This window comes from Cygnus olor, chromosome 3, assembly GCF_009769625.2.
Source record: "Cygnus olor isolate bCygOlo1 chromosome 3, bCygOlo1.pri.v2, whole genome shotgun sequence".
NCBI lineage: Eukaryota > Metazoa > Chordata > Aves > Anseriformes > Anatidae > Cygnus > Cygnus olor.
The window spans coordinates 114,685,412-114,702,585 of record NC_049171.1 but is presented as its reverse complement, the minus strand read 5'-3'; the positions used below and the strand labels follow the sequence as shown (position 1 = coordinate 114,702,585).

Here is a 17,174-nt window from a genome sequence, read left to right as displayed (position 1 = left end):
ACCCATTGGTTATCTGCTGTATAAAAATTTGCATTAGATGAAGATCAGTTACGCTTGTTGTTGTTACACATGAAGCTGGTACTTTTTGTGTGTGTGATCTGAGATAGTGCCCTGGAAATCCCGTACCCATTCAGAACAGCAGAAAAGGCTCAGGAAGTCTTGGTGGCTTCTTGTGTTGTTCACTGCCATTCTGTTGCCCCTAGCTTACCCTAGACTTAAGACTTAAATTTACATGCAACATTTGGTTTTGAATCTCATCTAAATTAGAAATAGTGACCTGGAGCAGATGGTGTGAAGAAATGAATTTCTTCTGGGAGAGAAAACATGCAGAATCAACATTAGGTTTAGAATAAAAGTGTTTTTTTCTAAGTTTACAAACGATGAGGAATTTGGATTTGGTGGTGAATAATTTTAAGAGGAGAAATATGACCGCTAAAAAGCGGTGTAATAATATGTCTGTAGAGCACTTTGAAGATGAAAAGCTCTATATACTGTAAACATTATTACTCGAATAGCTTAATTTGCATGGAATAATTAATCTAGCATAAGCAAAATGTAGATTTTTAAACGTACAATACAGTGTTTCAGAAAGCCTAATGCACCTATATATTTATTTTCAAGTTGTAACCAAAGAAATTCATCTTACTTTAACATATGTTGACAGTATCTGTGATCTTACTTTATGAACAGAGGCAGTCCTAGACAAGGATAACCTGTTAGAAACATGAAATGCCTAGGCTAGGAGAAAAAAATGTTTTATTTATTGTTATATGTGTTTAAAGCTGGTGTAAAACCCCTGTGCAATGAGAAATCGGTGCCTCTCAGATATGGAAGCTTTCGGGGGGCAATCATCCTCCTCAGGCCCGAGCTGTGGCTTTGGCAAAGACTTGCCCCAAGTTGGTTGCGGAGCTGTGCAGGTGCCTGATTCCGCTGGGAGGTGAACACCTGCCAGGCTCCTCCAGATAAGTCAGTGGCTCAGAGGCATTTTCCCAGGCTCCAGATGAGCGGGCTCAAATAGCCGTGGGAGAGGGCTTCCCGCTGCTGGACGCTGTACCACAGCCGCCTCTTGGCAGCCTGCTGGAAGCTCAAGGCAGCTTGGCTCTAACTCCTTCGGCAAACAAGTGGTGCTGGATAGTTTTACAGCACAGAGTCAGTGTCTGATACTTCCTCTCAGTGTCTTGGGACTATGAAATATAACAGGCAGGGCAAATTACCGTTCCCCTAAAAGGCAGCACTCACTGGTGCATGTTACAGCTGAGAGCGAGCTGTGGCTTTTCTAGAATTACTTTTATTCAGTCACATCTGGGGGCTCCAAAGTTTTGGTTTGGTTTAGCTTGTTTGTTTGGTTTTTGGAACTGGGATCTGATGTTTTAGGTGCACAGTTGAGAAGGAAAAAAAACTCCAGACCACTAACAAAATTTATATTTCTGCTTCTCTGTTGGTAATCTACAAAATGGAGCTGTGTCTGCATTATATGATGAAGAGGAACCTGAAGGTTAGGCTGAGTAGATTTGCTGATCCCAAGATCGGTGAAATTTCTCTCTTACTGGCTGCAAGAGTCCTTTGTAGCTTGAGGGTAAACCTTCTACAGTGTGCTTAAAAGGAGTTAATGCTGGATTATTTGGTACATCTCACTTGGTCCCTCCTTACAGACAGCATGACGAGCAGCTTTTGGTGCTCGCAGAGTATACACTGGCTTTCTTTCCTGGAGCATAATTCATAGCTTGCCCTAAATCAACACCAGCATATGCTAGTATATAAACAGCGTTGATGGTGGACAAGTCTGAATCTGAAATCTGAGAGCAGATTAAGACTCATGCGAAGTAACTGTGTAGAAAGTTTAAAAAAAACAAAACAAAACAAAACAAAAAAAACAACACCTGCAAGGTGCATGAGGTTGTGAGATAAGGTGCCCTTGTGGGGCTTACTTTTTAGCTGCTTCTTCCTTGAAGCAGAGTGGTTAATTGGATAATATATTTCTCTTGCAGGAAGCAGAAAGACGATATCACAGTTTTTATAGTTCTGCAATAATCCTGACAATTTTAATACTGGGAAGTTTACGAACTCGAGCTGACTTTATGGGTTGGATTAGATGTTGCATACAAGAGGGTTTCAAAACATTTGGTAAGCATAGCTGTGGGATAGTTTCAAAATATAGGTATTTTAAATGCAATGCATCTTAAACTTTTTTTTCTACTGCTAGCAATAAGTAACAGCAAGTCATCTCTTTTGGCTTTTTCAGCAAAGTCAAGCAGCAAATAGTCATGGAAACAAAAATTCTTCTCTAGTGTTAGTCCCTCCAGGCAGAGCATATTGCCAGTTCCCCATGAGGGCTCTATAATACTGTCAGACCTGAGCTGACACTGCAAAAATAGTGTGAAGCTCTCTGCATCTCTTATGCGTATATTTTGATAGATTGGAGGTACGTGTTCTGCTCCAGGGAACAGTAACTGGCTGAATTGAAGGTCTTAAGGAAGAATTTGAAACTTTGTTAGGCCATTAGTCAATCAAATATGATTAAATGCATAACCTCTCAGAGAATACCAGGATAGCAAGACAAATAAACAGATGTATGTGTCACCTGATTCTTAAAAGAATTTCATGAATGAAGTATTGTGCTCTTCTCTGTGTAAAAGCATAAGATTCACACTTTTTTCATTTCTATTGCTTCTCAAGAAAAATAAAATTTTTCAGATACACGGAGGTGGAAAGACTCCTATTCCTGGTTTTGGAAATTTGTTTGGAGAGTTGTACTTCTGTGAATATTACTTTTTTTGGCATTATAGAGATCACAGTGGAAATGCTATCATCACACTGATAACTTATTTACGTGAAGGGCAAATTCCTTGATTTGGCTAATCCTACCAATAATGTTAAAGAATTATGGATGCCAAACTGGAAATTGCTAAAAGTAATTTTCTTTAATTGTGTTCATAAATATTCAGTTAATAAAGGTGGTGGATTACATCCAATTTTTTCTCTAGCACTCATCATTTTCAAAGGATGGCTTAACTTGTCGAATCTTGACTTGATCTTTAACAGGAAGTCAAATTTTCAGTATCTTCCTGCGGGGAAGGAAAAAAGATGGCTGATAAATTTCAAAGAGATTGATTATGATCAATACCTATAGTTCTTAATGAGGGGTGATGCTGAGCAGCACTTCATGGTGAGCTCTGGGAGATCTGGAGTACAAGTAGGAGAGCTACAGACTGCAGGAGAGGGCATGCATTTTTTGTTTTATATTTAGGAATATGATGTGCTTTAGCACTCGCTCCAGGGATTGGGACAGGAGCGTATGGGCTTCCCTTACATCCTGTTAAATGTCTGGGGAGAAGAACAGCAGTAGCACTTGATTTTTGAACTCCTGTGGTAATTGCATCTAGGGTAGCTGACTGTCTTGGAAAGAGCACTATTATAAGTATTGCAGAACCCATCAGAGTTAGGGGAAATGTCATTAATTGCGTTTTGCAAATTCATTTTACTGAGGTGTAAGGAGAGACTATAGAGGAGACATAGGAGGAGGAGTCACAGGTTCTAACTTCTTTCAATTTCAGTGGGAGTTAAGTTGCTAAATACCTTTATGAATCAAGTCCTGATTTACCCAGGGTCATTTGGGAATTAAAGTAGAACAAAAGTAAAAGCTGATTTCCTTAGCTCTAGTCTTGGAGTCCCTTTGCTGTAATATAATCCTTTCTGTCCTTTTCTTGTGCTCCTGGTGCACAAGGATTTCTGTCATTCTCAGGAATGGAAACTGAAGAAACCTCTGTGTACATTACAGGTATTGCTGGGGCAGCCAGGCTAGCTGTGTGTGCTTGTAGATACTGAGGAGTCTAAATGTATGTATTTCTCACTTAATTACCTCCACTTGCATTGAATTAGGCCTCTTGTGGATTTTTATAGCCGGCTTTTTTTTTTATAGCCGGAATTTTTTGTATCAGCTTTGAGCATGTTGTCTTTCTCCAGAAAGTAGTTAAATGCAGTTAAATAAAGGGTTACCTGTAGTTTTAGTGTAGAATATGAATGAAAACATAGCAGTAACTAGGAGTCTAGCCTTGTGGACTAATGACTGGGACAGTAGCTTATTAAGTGGATAGCAACTGTGATCAATTAATTGACTTAACTATGTTTCTGTGGTTGTGTACCAGAACTTGAAGTTTAGTAGGTTGTTTAGATTTTTTTTCTCCTGTTCCAGGTAGTAATTTCTTGAGATTTCAATATGAGCAGTTTCTTTTTAAAATATTTCTTTAAAGTTATGTTTTCTTGAGCTGCAGCTTCTTTCAACCAATCTTATCTTTGTAGATGTGCAACACTTTGAGACCAAAATGCCTGATATACCTTTACACTTATTATTATCATCTCTTTGTTTTATGTTGCAGCCAACAGTTTTCACATTACTGCCTATTTTATGAAGAGATGGGTTAATCTCCGTTGTGCTGTAGGGGAACATTATCGTGGTAAGAAATCATTTTCTAATAATATTACTTAGAATTTTGTTAAAAATGGAGGGAAAAAAAGGATGCAAACTAATAGTTGTTAAATTTTGGTCTGCTTAATCAAGATCTGTTTGAGAGCTTGACTTTTTTTCTCAAGAGGATGTTTGCTGAAAAATGAGAGGTGTTTCTTACCATATGATGGATTTTTTTTTTTTAACTTAATTTTAAATTTTTGTATACCTTGCCCCCAGGGTGATCAGCTAAGCCACACCAAATTCTGTAAGTTGATGAGACTCAGCATTTTACTGAGTCTCTGCAGGGTGAATCAACCAGAGGTTGCAGTATGAATCACTTCATTATTGCTTGAGTGTCTTGTGACATCAACTGTGTAGTACAAGTGTATGCAAGAAAAAGCTTTCATTCGGCTCAGTGCTATAAAACCTCAACTTAGGTGATGTCATTGGACCAGATCTTTTTTCATGTCTTCTCAAGCCAAGAAGCTCTGTAAGGAAGTGATATCAATCCTGTCCTGCCAACAGCAATAAAGAGGAGCTGTAATGATCACTGCCCTTTGTGTTGAGCTTTTCATATTAAATAAAATAAAAGTAAAATAAATTTTTCAGGTTCCTTTAAAAATATTGACTACTTGAATGGATGTTTGAAGGTATTTCATATTTTTATAGGAATTCATTGGATTCGTCAGTGTTTAAATCTCTTCAAATACCAACTGTTTTTAATCCATTGCAGTGTTGATTTTAAATGTTTCATCAAACTTGTTCCCCCTGTCTCCTGGAACAATAGATTGTGCATTAGTGTCTCAACACTGCATTGTTTTCTGTATATTAAATTCGGGCCTTTTTAACGTGTCATTCAAATATCATTGTGCCTAAAGATGCTTTCATTTTGTTAACCAGCAAGTGAGATTGTCATAAAATATGACAATAAAAGTTTCTAACTGGAATGAACTTGCTGTACTAGTGCTGCTAAAAAGAAAGGCTTTGATTCTGTAGTCAAAAGTTTCTTCTACACAAAGTTTCTAGCAAGAGAGGAGCTTCATTCTGCTGGGTTTCACTGCCAATAAATACCAGAATAAAACATAGCCTCACAAAATAATTTGATACCAATGTCTCTTTTCTGTACGATACATCTATAGTTTCACAAACAAAAAATGGACATTGGGCCAACAGAAAAAGAATGTTGCATACTGTAAATGGTGTCTCAGTATCCAAAGTAAACTTTACAAAGTGATGATTATTGGAAACACACACAGCAAATTCAGTCCTTGCAATGGCTGTCCAGCTTTTCTTTTGTATCTCATTTGGAAGCGGTCTGTGTCAGTTTGAAAGCCATTGTACAAGAACTTTTGGGGTGGCTTCTCACGTCGTGAGGATACAAGCAGAGAAACAGCAGTCTGGTCATAAAGCACAGCATGAATATTTCCTTGGAAACAGTTTTGCCTACAGAGCTGGTATTTCTGAACAGTTCATCATACTCTTTATCCAGTTACAGTAGCTTAACAAGTAGTTTTGCCAACAAAGATGTGTCTGAGGTCTCTGTGTACACTTTTTCAACCAAAGGCAAGTACAAGGTAATCAGTTTTAACACCCCCATCTTTCATAGTGATTACTCTAGCAAAGCCAATGCTGGTAAGCACTTGGAATGGTTTGTCAGATACTATTGGACACGTGCTGGTGGTGAAGGAGCACTGCCTTCTAGAGAGGCAGTTGCCCACATGAGTGACCCGCACTGGTGAATTATGTACATCCTGAGTATACTCAGTTCATTATGTGGAGATATTCTACTAAAATCTCTGAGGTCAACTGCCTGGGTATCTTTCTGCATGCTGTGTCTTCCTGTCCCAGAAAATAGGGTGTTGTGACTTGTTTCTGAAGTACAGCAAACTTTAAAATCTAGTAATTGCCTTAAGAAAGAAAGGGAGAAAAAATTCAGGTGAAAATATGAAGGTGTTAATCTGGAAATTACCAGATATGTCAAATAAAGTATCCAGCTTTCCTCTTTGCATAGCATTTATAGGGGCTGAATAAAGCTATGCTTGGTCTGTTCTAATCTGAGAACCCTTCCATTTTCAATCCTCTGTAACTAGCAACTTGGGTGTATTCACAACAAACCATGGGATCTTGAGTAAAATATGTAATTTGTTAACAGTTAACTAATTTATTTAGTGACTTCAAAATCACTGTAGTCAGTGTTGGAAAGACTTGGTCTTATGCTGAGTTTTTATATCAAGTACTGATTGAATATGTTGTGCTGTATTACAAACACAATTTGTAGCTTTTGCTATGAAAAGACTAATCACCAGAATAGCACAAAAGAAATCATTGTGAAGTGTTTTTTCTCTTGGTTCTGTCTAGTATAGTTGTTCAGTGGTGTGGTTGGACTAATTTGCAGCTGTGACTGTCCTCTTGGGAACTAAACTGACTTATTTTTATTTTTAATGATATAAAAAGCAAAAAAAAATCAGTGATGTGATCCTGAAAAGAAGTAAGCAAGCAGTGGAGTGCATGAATTGAGTTAGTGCGCCATTTACACCATCTTTTCTTTACAAAAATAAAATGCATACATATCAGAATATGAGTTTAGTTTTTACAATCTTCTTTTCGATTCTTTTTGCACAGAGCTACGTGTGTTTCCAGACAAATTTGTAGTTTGTGTCAGTAAACTTGAATTTAATCCAAGTGCTTGGACATGTGAAGAGGGTGCATTGGTATGTACAAAACTGTTCTATAATTTTTCTGGTTTGTTTTACAGTGGTAAGATGAATGTTTATATGTAGTTGTAATTATTTGCGTCTTTGTGAATGTTATCTTGGAACCAAAATCTCCCATTAACAGTTGGTCCAGAGTATTCAAAAGGACATTCTGAAGTAACTGTCTGAAGCAGACGAGAATGGGGATTTCTGGAAGCTCAGCATTTTCTGAGTCGCATAAGGCACCTTGTTTTACGGATCTCTTTTTTCCTTTGTATTTTGTCCTTGTAATACTTTACTTTCCGAGATTATAATGGGTCAGTTTCTAATGTCAGTGGCTTTCTTGTATGTTTTCTTAGCACTTGTTCTGCAAAACAACTCAAATGGATCAGTGCTAGCCCTGTTGGGAAAAAAAAAAATCCCCAAGCATTTATAGAGAAAAAGGCACTGGTGTGTAGTTAAATACCATAAACAATTCTGCTTAAATATTTCATCTTGAAGGCTTTATCAGGGTCAAGGGCTTATGAATTTTATGCTGCAGTTAACTGCTGATTGTCTCAGGAGTGTTCACATTGACCCAGGTGGCCTGCTATATGGCAGGCAGTCTCTTCTGTGCTCACAATAAGTCAGCATTACATGCTGAGCTCTATGTATGTTTTATTAGTTGCTGTTAGATATGTTAAAATATACTTGACATCTTAAAAAAAAAAAAAAAAAAAAAAACACTAAACATTGTACTTAGTATTTTTTTCATATCAAGCAGATTTGTATTTCTTATACTAAATGCATGTTATCTTGATTCTTAAACTGGTAAATATCATTAAAAGATGAAGGATCAAGGAAATGCTTTTCTCTTTCACAGAAAAAAATATAACTTTAGAAGGATTTTGCTGTTTTGGAAAGTTATTACTTTCTCATTATCATCTTGAAAAACTATTTAGATGCTTTAAGTAGAAAATGCTGTCTTAGCATTTTGAGTAAGAAATAATTATTTCTTTCTTGTTTAAGTAGCTCTTACGAGATATCAAGTTCTCTCCTTTAGTATGTGTATTTTGTTTTGTTTTTCTTTCCATAAAATAACAGATTAAAGTTTTTTTTTTTTAGTTTATTTCACATGACTATGTAGTAAGAAGGTAAATGAAAAAAAAATACGGACTTCAGCTTGACTATTTGAAAATTCCATTGGATCTATGGAAAATCCTAGTTGTTTAAAAAGGGATTTTAAACATTTTTGTGTTTAAAAACAGCAGTGAAAGAACAAACAAGTATCTCTGTGGGATCATACCCTAAACAATAATAAAGCCTTGGGAGTTTGCTTTACTTACAGATACAGGAGGTGCACACAGAGCTGGCTGGCACGGTCAGTGTGGTGTGTTGGTAGGAGAGAATAAGATAAAGCTATCCCTAAGCCATTATTGCTGATTTGAAGAACTAACAAAAAGGGAACACACCCCCAGCAAATGTTTTTGAGAATCGTCTTAACTCTTGCCATACTAACTTAAAGGATCCACTGCAGACTGTTTTGTTGACCCAATACTTCTACAGCATGTTAACACCAGGTGTGTCCTAGACTATAGTTCAGTGCTTTGCCAAACTGGGAGGGTGTTTGGTTGCCACTGAGGGATAATTTCAGGTTTTTGTCACTCCAGAAGCAAAGACTAAGGATCTGCACTGTGTGCTTTTCCCTATGCAATTTAGCCCTGAGTGTGCTTGAACTCCAAAGTAGACTGCGAAAGACCACCCAGAAGACCTTTCTGTTGATAGACTCCAGTGTATTCTGTCATGGGCTAAAAATGAGGCATCTGTTTTGTTTTCCTCTGTATGTTGTTTGGGTTTGAATCATTTCATAATGTTGTATTCGAGTTCTTTTAATTGTTTAATCAGCTTACAACCTTGGTTTGAGGGTCTATCTGTGTTTTATAAAAGCAGTTGACTCTGTGTTAATGGAGACTTTGTCACATTTCAGTGTTGCTTATTGTCATTGCGATTGACTTAGTCAAGGCTTAACAATTTTCGTTTTTGTTTTACAACTACTTTTATGCAGTTTTATGGTTTGGGTCAAACATTCTTTCCTGAGCTCTGTCAAGACAAGTCAGGCTCAATGCCTTCCTTTCCAATTACTTTGAACCAATTTTATGTCAGCCTGATACGTATTTCTTTCACTTATTGCAGCTCTTTTTTCATCTATCTTCAGCATGCCTTTTCACTGTCTTTTAAGCTATTTTGTTTCTCCTGGAATAGAGTGATTAAATCAAGAATGCCAGGAGTTCTAGCCAGATAAAAAAAAAATTAAATTCTTATATCCTATGTCTTGGGAAAGTTCATAATTAGATTGCTTTTGAGATATTTGCAAGCACAAACCTTAGCATCAATTGCTGAGAAAAGCAATTTGAAGCCTTCTGCGATGCATCCTGTAAGACCAAGGAAAAGGTGGCTTAGGCAGTCTCTGTCAAATTAGCTAAAGTTTTAGTTTAAATTAATTGAAGATATGAGAGCACTTCTAAGGAGTACAGTTGAAATAAAATGAAGAAAATCTATTGATATTTAATTTTCTATTTTCTAAAATCTGTTTAGAAATGGGTGTTCCTGTGGTCATATTTAAGAAACAGGCTGCAGGCAGTAGTTACCATTTTGGAAGAAGGGAAATCTTGTCTAAAGAAACAGAGCAAGTTATTGAAAATACATAAGCAAATTGGAAGTCTTAAGGAAAAGATGGAAGAATAGCTGGGCTGATTAATGCTAAGTATAAACATAAAGCCATTGTTTCCTGTTTTGCAAAACTATGTTTGTAATCTTGAATAGTTTTATCTTGAAAAAGAAGACAGCTTTGGGAACATGGCAGAAGAGGAAACCCAAGGAAATAAAAGAGCTCTAGAGAGATTAGTCATCTCTGTAAAAATGACGACATTTTCATGATTATTATGTAGAGAGCTAAAATGGAAAATTGGAAATAGGTTATCTGAAGAAACAGTGGAAATGGAAATGTGTGGAAGGCTTATTGGAGGCTTGTGGGCATTTAAAAATGTGCTAACAATGGAGTATTCATTGATAACCACCACATCAGCTTTACGCTGGAATCTTTGAGAGGAAGCAGTTGTAGGGAAAGCATGAAGGAGGTTAAGCTAATGACGGAAATTTGAAATTATTATTCATATGAAATCAGAAAATAAAGTGGATAGTAGGAGATCCTGGTTTGATCAAAAAGATCTCAAGGTTCCACTGAGCCTTGTTAAGTTACAGAGAAAATTATAGAAAAATTAAAACTGTTTTCCAAACAGAATATTCCTCTTAAAAACAAAACAAAATAAAACAAAAACAAAAAATAGGTACAGTAGGAAAAGAAAAATGCTAAAGGTATGCCCTGTGCTTTTTAAATCTTCAAGAGTGAAATAAAAACAACCCATTTCATCATCTTCATGCATGTCTGATTTTATGAATTGTCATTGTGACATACTTTATGCACATTACAGAATTTTCTTTTATTAAAACTAGTATTATGAGAGTGCAGGTGACATAATTTGTGTGGATTTTGATTATGCTGGGAAGAAGCTTCTGGTCCTCTCATGAAAACATGTACTCTTAGCTGTAATTAACGTGAAACTTAATATCAGAGTATGCACTGCTGCAACAGTATGACTGTTGGAACGTAGAATGAAAAGGATACCCATTTTTTCAGGCAGGAGCAATTTGCAATCTTCAGTAGAAGATTTTATGTGGAATCTATCTTAAATACTTTAAAGATACTTTTATTGTTAAGTGATATCAGATTGAGTAGGGGAAGAAGGAAGTGCTGTGAAATACAGTTGTGCAAATTGTGGTGTATAAAGTTCTAATCTTGGCATGAAACTGCGTGTGTATCTATAATATCAGAGTTAAACTGCTGTAACGATGGGTTACGACCAACAAGTCAGTCCATATTCCCTCCAGTTCCAGCTACATATCCATTCCTTTCTGGTTACCGTGGACCAACCAAATGATTCTTTAGTAGAGGATGAATTAGTTCCTTGAGTTAATCTAGCAGAATACATATTTGCAAAGTCTGTTTTTTTTTTTTTCTTTTAATTGGAGGATTAGTTTTCCATCACATCAGTTTACTGAACCAATTCGTCCTATAACCACAGAGTTGCTGATGGCGACACAAAAAGTGAGACAAAGAAGAGAGCAGGATCACCCCTTTAGGTAGCAGCTGATAGCTACCTTTGTTTGCAAGTAACATCCAAAATGCATGTAATATTAACCTTTGTTGTAATACTTGCTGTGTTCTTCAGTTTCATTATCCTGTTTTAAATTTCATAAAATCTAGTTTTCATTTGTTTTCATATAACGTAACTTTTATTTAGTTATTAGAGGAAATGTATATAGAGGAAAATAATATTACACTGTAGTTTGTTAGTTGTATGAAGGGCATTTGCTTCTTTTAAATGGCAGAGAAGGGAAAATGCAAACTAACAAACAATATCTGCATACCACATAGTGGAACAGCTAAAGATTTGCTTTTCTCTGATTTTCCACTTTTGACACTTCCAGATTTTGTTACTTTTTTTATTCTCATCCTTCATATTCAGCTTGAGCTGATGCTGAAACACGCAGTCCCTCCTGCTTTCTCTTCCTTTCTCTGAGCCCTGCATTCTTGTCTTTAGCATCTGTCAGTATTGGCATGTGTGGGGAGCTGGAGTAGTTCACTGATTCCTCTGGAAACGAGCATCGTTAGCTTTCAGCTGGATAGCTTTGGTGGCCAGGCTCTCACCATGTGGCTGCATAAATGCTGCTGTTGATGCAGAGGCTTGGTTGGACCATGTGTTGGGCAAGGATGAGACTTCCCTTTCAATGTCAGTGTAGCTTTAAATCATCTTGAGTCTTAAGACTGCTCTTTCAGAGAATTTACATCACAAAGTAATGATACTAACATTTTTTACTCGGTCATAAAGAAGAAAGCTACGGCAGTTTGAAAATATTCCCTTTTTCCCGGCTGTCTGCCTTTTCTCCTTGGAGATTACCACTCCTATAACAGAGTTTGCCAAAAGGTCTGTGTGCTTGCACCTCATCTTGCCACGTATCAGTCCTAGGGATTCATGCAAACCAAACTTTGCTGGGTTTTAAGCTAACGCTGTGAACTGGGAGCAGGAGCGGCTGGGTGTGCGTGTGCGCGCTCCCTTCTGCCAGCCCTGCTGTGGGGGCAGGAAACTCCTGCAAAAGGGGAGGGAGGATACCTGAGGGTGGCAGTGCTGGAGGTTGCCTCAGTGAGATTTGTCTGAGCTTGTCTTGGTTTCTTCGTATAGCTTACAAACTGACTGATTTATTTTCTGCATGGCGAAAATATAATAGCTGTCACCTGTTTAATATTCCAGAAAAGTGGACAAATGATGAAATGAAATTTGACACAGTTATTTCAATTAGTTAAGAGTAGAGAAGACTTTGGAGAATTTCAGAAAACCCTCACAGAGTTGAGTAAAGGGCATTGGGACTGTAAATGAAAATCATCTGTCGATAAATGCAAAGTACTTTTTGCTGAAAAGAGCAATTACAGTGTTCATGCGTGCTGCTGAGTTGAATAAGATCTCTGGAAAAAGGCCAAGATACTGCTACAAGGAACTGACTTAAAAATCTTTGTTCAGTAGCGTTATTTATCTGAAAAGGAGGCAGAATTTGAATGTATATAAGAAATTAAATAAAAAATAATACTTGAATTGTCTTAATGCCAGTAAGCAAATTGAATACCTCTTCATTAGAACATTATGTACCTCAATGCAAAATACAGATGAAGGATAGTAGTAGTACAGAGGGTCCTATAACTTGAGCATAAATGATTAAGTACATAAAATGATTTCCATATGAAGCAATCTTCAAAAAGGAGGGACAAATTGAGTAATCTTTTACTGATTTTAGTAGTTGCTTCTTATAAGAGTAATCCAGTTGATTTAAATGTAACTACTTAACAGTGTTCACAAGAGCTCATTTGTCAAAGCCTTGTGGTTATTTAAGATATTATCATCTGTCATCATCCTTTCACCTCCCTCATTTTGCTCTCCCCTCGTGCTCTTGCTGTCCCAATTTATCCTGGTGGTTAATGTGGATTTGAGCTCAGATTCTAGACTTTTCACTGAATTATGTTCTTTGCTCCTGGCAAACTTTGAGAGGATGGGCACCTCCAACAAAGGTGCAGGGTGGAAAGCTGGCATTGATAATGTTTAAAGCTACAGTGAGCTAAAGGTTTTATTTGGTCGCTGTGTATCTATGAGATTTTGATGACTAGTGCTGAATAAAATCTAACTGACTTTAGCTTTAGATAATAATTCTCTGTATTCCTGTTGTGCAAAGAATATGTCTGATTGTTTTTGTTGTTTTAAAGAGCAATTTGTTCCTCACCTTCTGACAGAAAACTATTAGAGCTAATAGGAATTTTATAGCTTGGCTGAAATGTAAGCTGAAACATATGATGGTAAGGCTCGTGGAATTGTACAGATCAGTTGGGTCATTCACACCCAAGCATCACACAGGCATTTCTGATGTGCATTTTTGCACATATTTTGCACATATTGTGTACAAGTTTCTGTTTTGTTGTAATAGTGGCTACAACCTGACTGAGTTTGGAAATGGATGTCTTGATACAGAATGCATTTTATGTTTTTATTTCCTCATATTGCATCATTAATCCCTAACAGAAATCTTAACAGGTTGTTCTGTCATTGCAGGAACTTGACAAAGCAGCTTTCTTTGGTATTTATTCTCAGTCAGCTTTTGCCTTCTGCCAGTCATCAGCTTTTACTATCATACCACTGATTTCCTGGCCATAGGATATTTCCATAGGATTTCCTGGCCATAGGATATTTCTATAGGAAATAGAAATATCCTATGCCCCATCCACCAGAGTGACCCCAGTCCCTGTTCTGGTCTGCTGCAACGACTGAACTTCCCTCTGTGGAGACATTTATAAGGGTTTAAAATATTAAAAAAGGAAAGTTGTTTCCTGGTTTTCACTTTTCTTTAAACATGTAACAGCTGACTGGCTTTGAGGCCTTGGTGAGTCTGTCGTATTTGCATGAGATTGACCTGTAGGTTTAGAAATTATTTGGAAGACCAAACCACGGTGTGAGCTCAGAAATCTTGGGGGCTTGGGGGGACTGAGTGTTTTGGTCTGGAAACCATGCTAAAACATTGGCTAAATTGTTGAACAGTAATTCTTCCCTAGGCTGTGTGGTTCTGCCTATGTTACATATTTTGCTTGTATGTAGCCAACAAGATCAAGAATATGTGATTCTTTCCAAGATCTCCTACGGTTCTTAAATGCTATTTTAATTGTGTAAAGAGAACAGTTGTTTGAAAAAAGGTGTATTCTGTGTAGATTTTTTTTGTAAAGAGCCTTACTTTTCCAAATACTAATGTGATGATTACCAGTAGATTCCTTCTCTCATAGTTTTGTATGTTGAGGGATGGGTTTGAGCTCCATATAAAATTGCTGTTGCCTTATTTTATTAAAAAGGTCTTTAAAGTATAAAACATGTTTTGTATGTGTTCTTTTTCATAACTAGTAGAGGCAGAAACCTTAAAATTGATTGCAAAGGTTGGCTTAAGATGCATGTTTTTAAAACATTGTTTTTCTTAAAAAAAATAAAAAAAAAAAAAAAAAAAGAAAAAGCTTTAAATTTTTCTTTAGTGTCCTTACAAGAGGTTATTTTCTTTGAAAAGCTATTGTCTTTTCCTCCTTCTTATCAGTGGACATTCTCTCTGAAGATAGAATCTGAGTCTTCTCCCATCAGTGTATAAAATCAGAATGATTAATAGCTCAATTACTTAACATTAATTTTAACACTTTTTGCCTTCAAGCAAATACACACAGAGTGTATCACGTGCTTCTGAGTATGTAAATAAATCATTTGTTTCGGGAGCACCTTCCATGCCTTTAGAAAAAGCATTATGAATGTTCTTGCTACCTTTATTACACATATGTGTCAAGTTTTAAACAGCCGCCCCTGTAACTTTGATTTTTTTAATATAGTATCACAGGTTTTTTATGCCATTTTCAGCTTATTTTTATTTATTTATTTTTATTGCAGGAATTTTTCTATTAGTTTCTGTTATCCAGCAAATGTTCAAATGAAAACCTAGATAACTCAGAATTTCCTAAATTCAGAACAGTTCGGGATTTCTGCTATACCCAAAATATCATTTACCTCCCCTTCCCCCCCCCCCAAAAAAAAAATAAAAAATACTTGAATAGCAAGAAGGAATTTTCCTCATAGAAGACACTTGCTCTAAACCACACCTTTGCAGTGTGGGGAATTGCCACGAGTGATGTATTGAGTGAGAAACTCGGGTTTATACCTTGTCCTTTGGAAATTGGGCCAAATCTTGGACTAAACAGTGCAGACCATAGGGACTCTTGATGAGCAAAAGCTTTGTAGTTGAGAACCCGCAGACTGGAATCAAAATGAATGTTGGCAGTAGGTAACGCAGACGGCTGATCTGGGCATTAGATTTTGCTTTCTGTGCTATGCTACTAGTAGGTTACGCAATGGAGGGATGCCATTTTCTCTAGTTTCAACTTTTTCAAAAGAATGTATTTCAAAACCATCAGCATTCCTTAAAAGTACCTGCTTCAGATGGGGAATAAGTACTCCCATGTACAGTGTGGAAAGTCATCCTTGCTGTTTTTTTCCTGCACCTTTCTGACATATAGAACAGGACAGCCCGTTTTAAAATGTAGAGCAATATTCTGCAAGTCCAATCAAGGAACAGTATTTCGGGTTGAGAATGCTATCTATGTCTGTACTTGGGAAATGACTGTGAATGTTTTACAGTGGGGTAGGAGTTCGTAAGTAGCATCTGTAGGACAGATCAGTTGCTACGTTGGAAACACTGAAAAATTTGTCACACAGGAGTCATGAAATGAGATGTAATGGGAAGATTTTTCTTCATGTAGGATAGGGCACAAGACTAGACCCAAAGTCCTGCCCTCGTCTGTTTTCTATCGGATTATAGTACCTGTTCATCCTTCACTGACAAGCCTCCCTACCTGCTTAAGTAGCCCCTTTCTATTTACCAGAGTGCAGGGAGTCCTGTATGACCTCTCTGATCTGATGGTCATCTGTTATAACCATTTAGCAACCTAAAGGTTAGCCTATATGATTGAGGTCATGATGCTACTCAAGTGACATTAAGAAATATCATGCAAATGCAAGCTCACATAAAGCTCCCAAGAATAAGCATTTCTGTTTGATTTCTTTTACTGATTTTAATTTTATTCAATTATGTGTGACTGGGATAATATTTTATACCCTTGCTTCATTAGCATTATTATATTCAGCCTGACATTAGGTCCTGTCTCACTGCATGTGCTGTATGAGGCCTCAGTGGCGATGGCTATACGGCGCTTTGATACTAAACATGATTTATTTGACCCATTGATGTTTTCTATTAAGTTTGTTTGATGAAGAAGTTGAGCCACATTGGTAAGTGCTGCTCGGGAACAATGTGGTTTGCTTCTTTTAACCAGATGAGAAATGTAATTATCCCATAGTGTTACTTGATTGGTGCACAAGCATGTGCCACTGTTACCTTTAGTGTAGTAGGAGATAACTGGAAAATATGAACCCCAACCAGAGGAGGGAAAGGGGGCGGCATTGTTCAATTTGAAAATTTTTCTTTCAGCCCTACATCCTAAACCCTTGACTGAAAAAATATTTGTATGAGCAGTATTGCCAGGCTGACTTGTGAAAAGGCCAAACCTTTTATTCTTCTTCAGGATAGTGAGTTGTGAGTATTCTTGACAAGTGCACATCCATAAATAGTTATTTTGCAGGTGTTTACTGCTAGACTGGGCTGTCCTGGAGAGAGCTGCAGATGGTAGTCACCCCACTTTTGGTGTTTCTGAGAGTTTCTTTTTGATTTTGAGTTACAGCGTAGATAGTAAAAGACTGGATTTTCAATTTGATAACCTTTAAAGTGAGTATATCCTGTGCCTAGCAGTCATATTTCTGTGCAGGTCTTAGTAGAGAATTCTTTTTTCCAGGCATCCCTTTGGATAAGGATCTTCA

General features: G+C 37.0%; 1 protein-coding gene across 9 annotated transcripts in view; it reads left to right on the top strand.

The window, feature by feature from the left end:
- The window catches only part of LOC121066831 (SLX4 interacting protein), an 86,927-nt gene that overhangs the window by 55,597 nt on the left and 14,156 nt on the right, over positions 1–17,174 (top strand). For 7 of the 9 annotated variants that reach the window (XM_040550534.1, XM_040550539.1, XM_040550535.1 and 4 more), the window contains 2 exons: positions 4,377–4,454; positions 7,070–7,158. The exons of the other annotated variants lie outside the window; for them this stretch is intronic. In XM_040550534.1, coding sequence (XP_040406468.1) covers positions 4,377–4,454; positions 7,070–7,158 — 167 coding nt within the window. The remainder of the gene's footprint in view (positions 1–4,376; positions 4,455–7,069; positions 7,159–17,174) is intronic. 9 annotated transcript variants of the gene reach the window in all.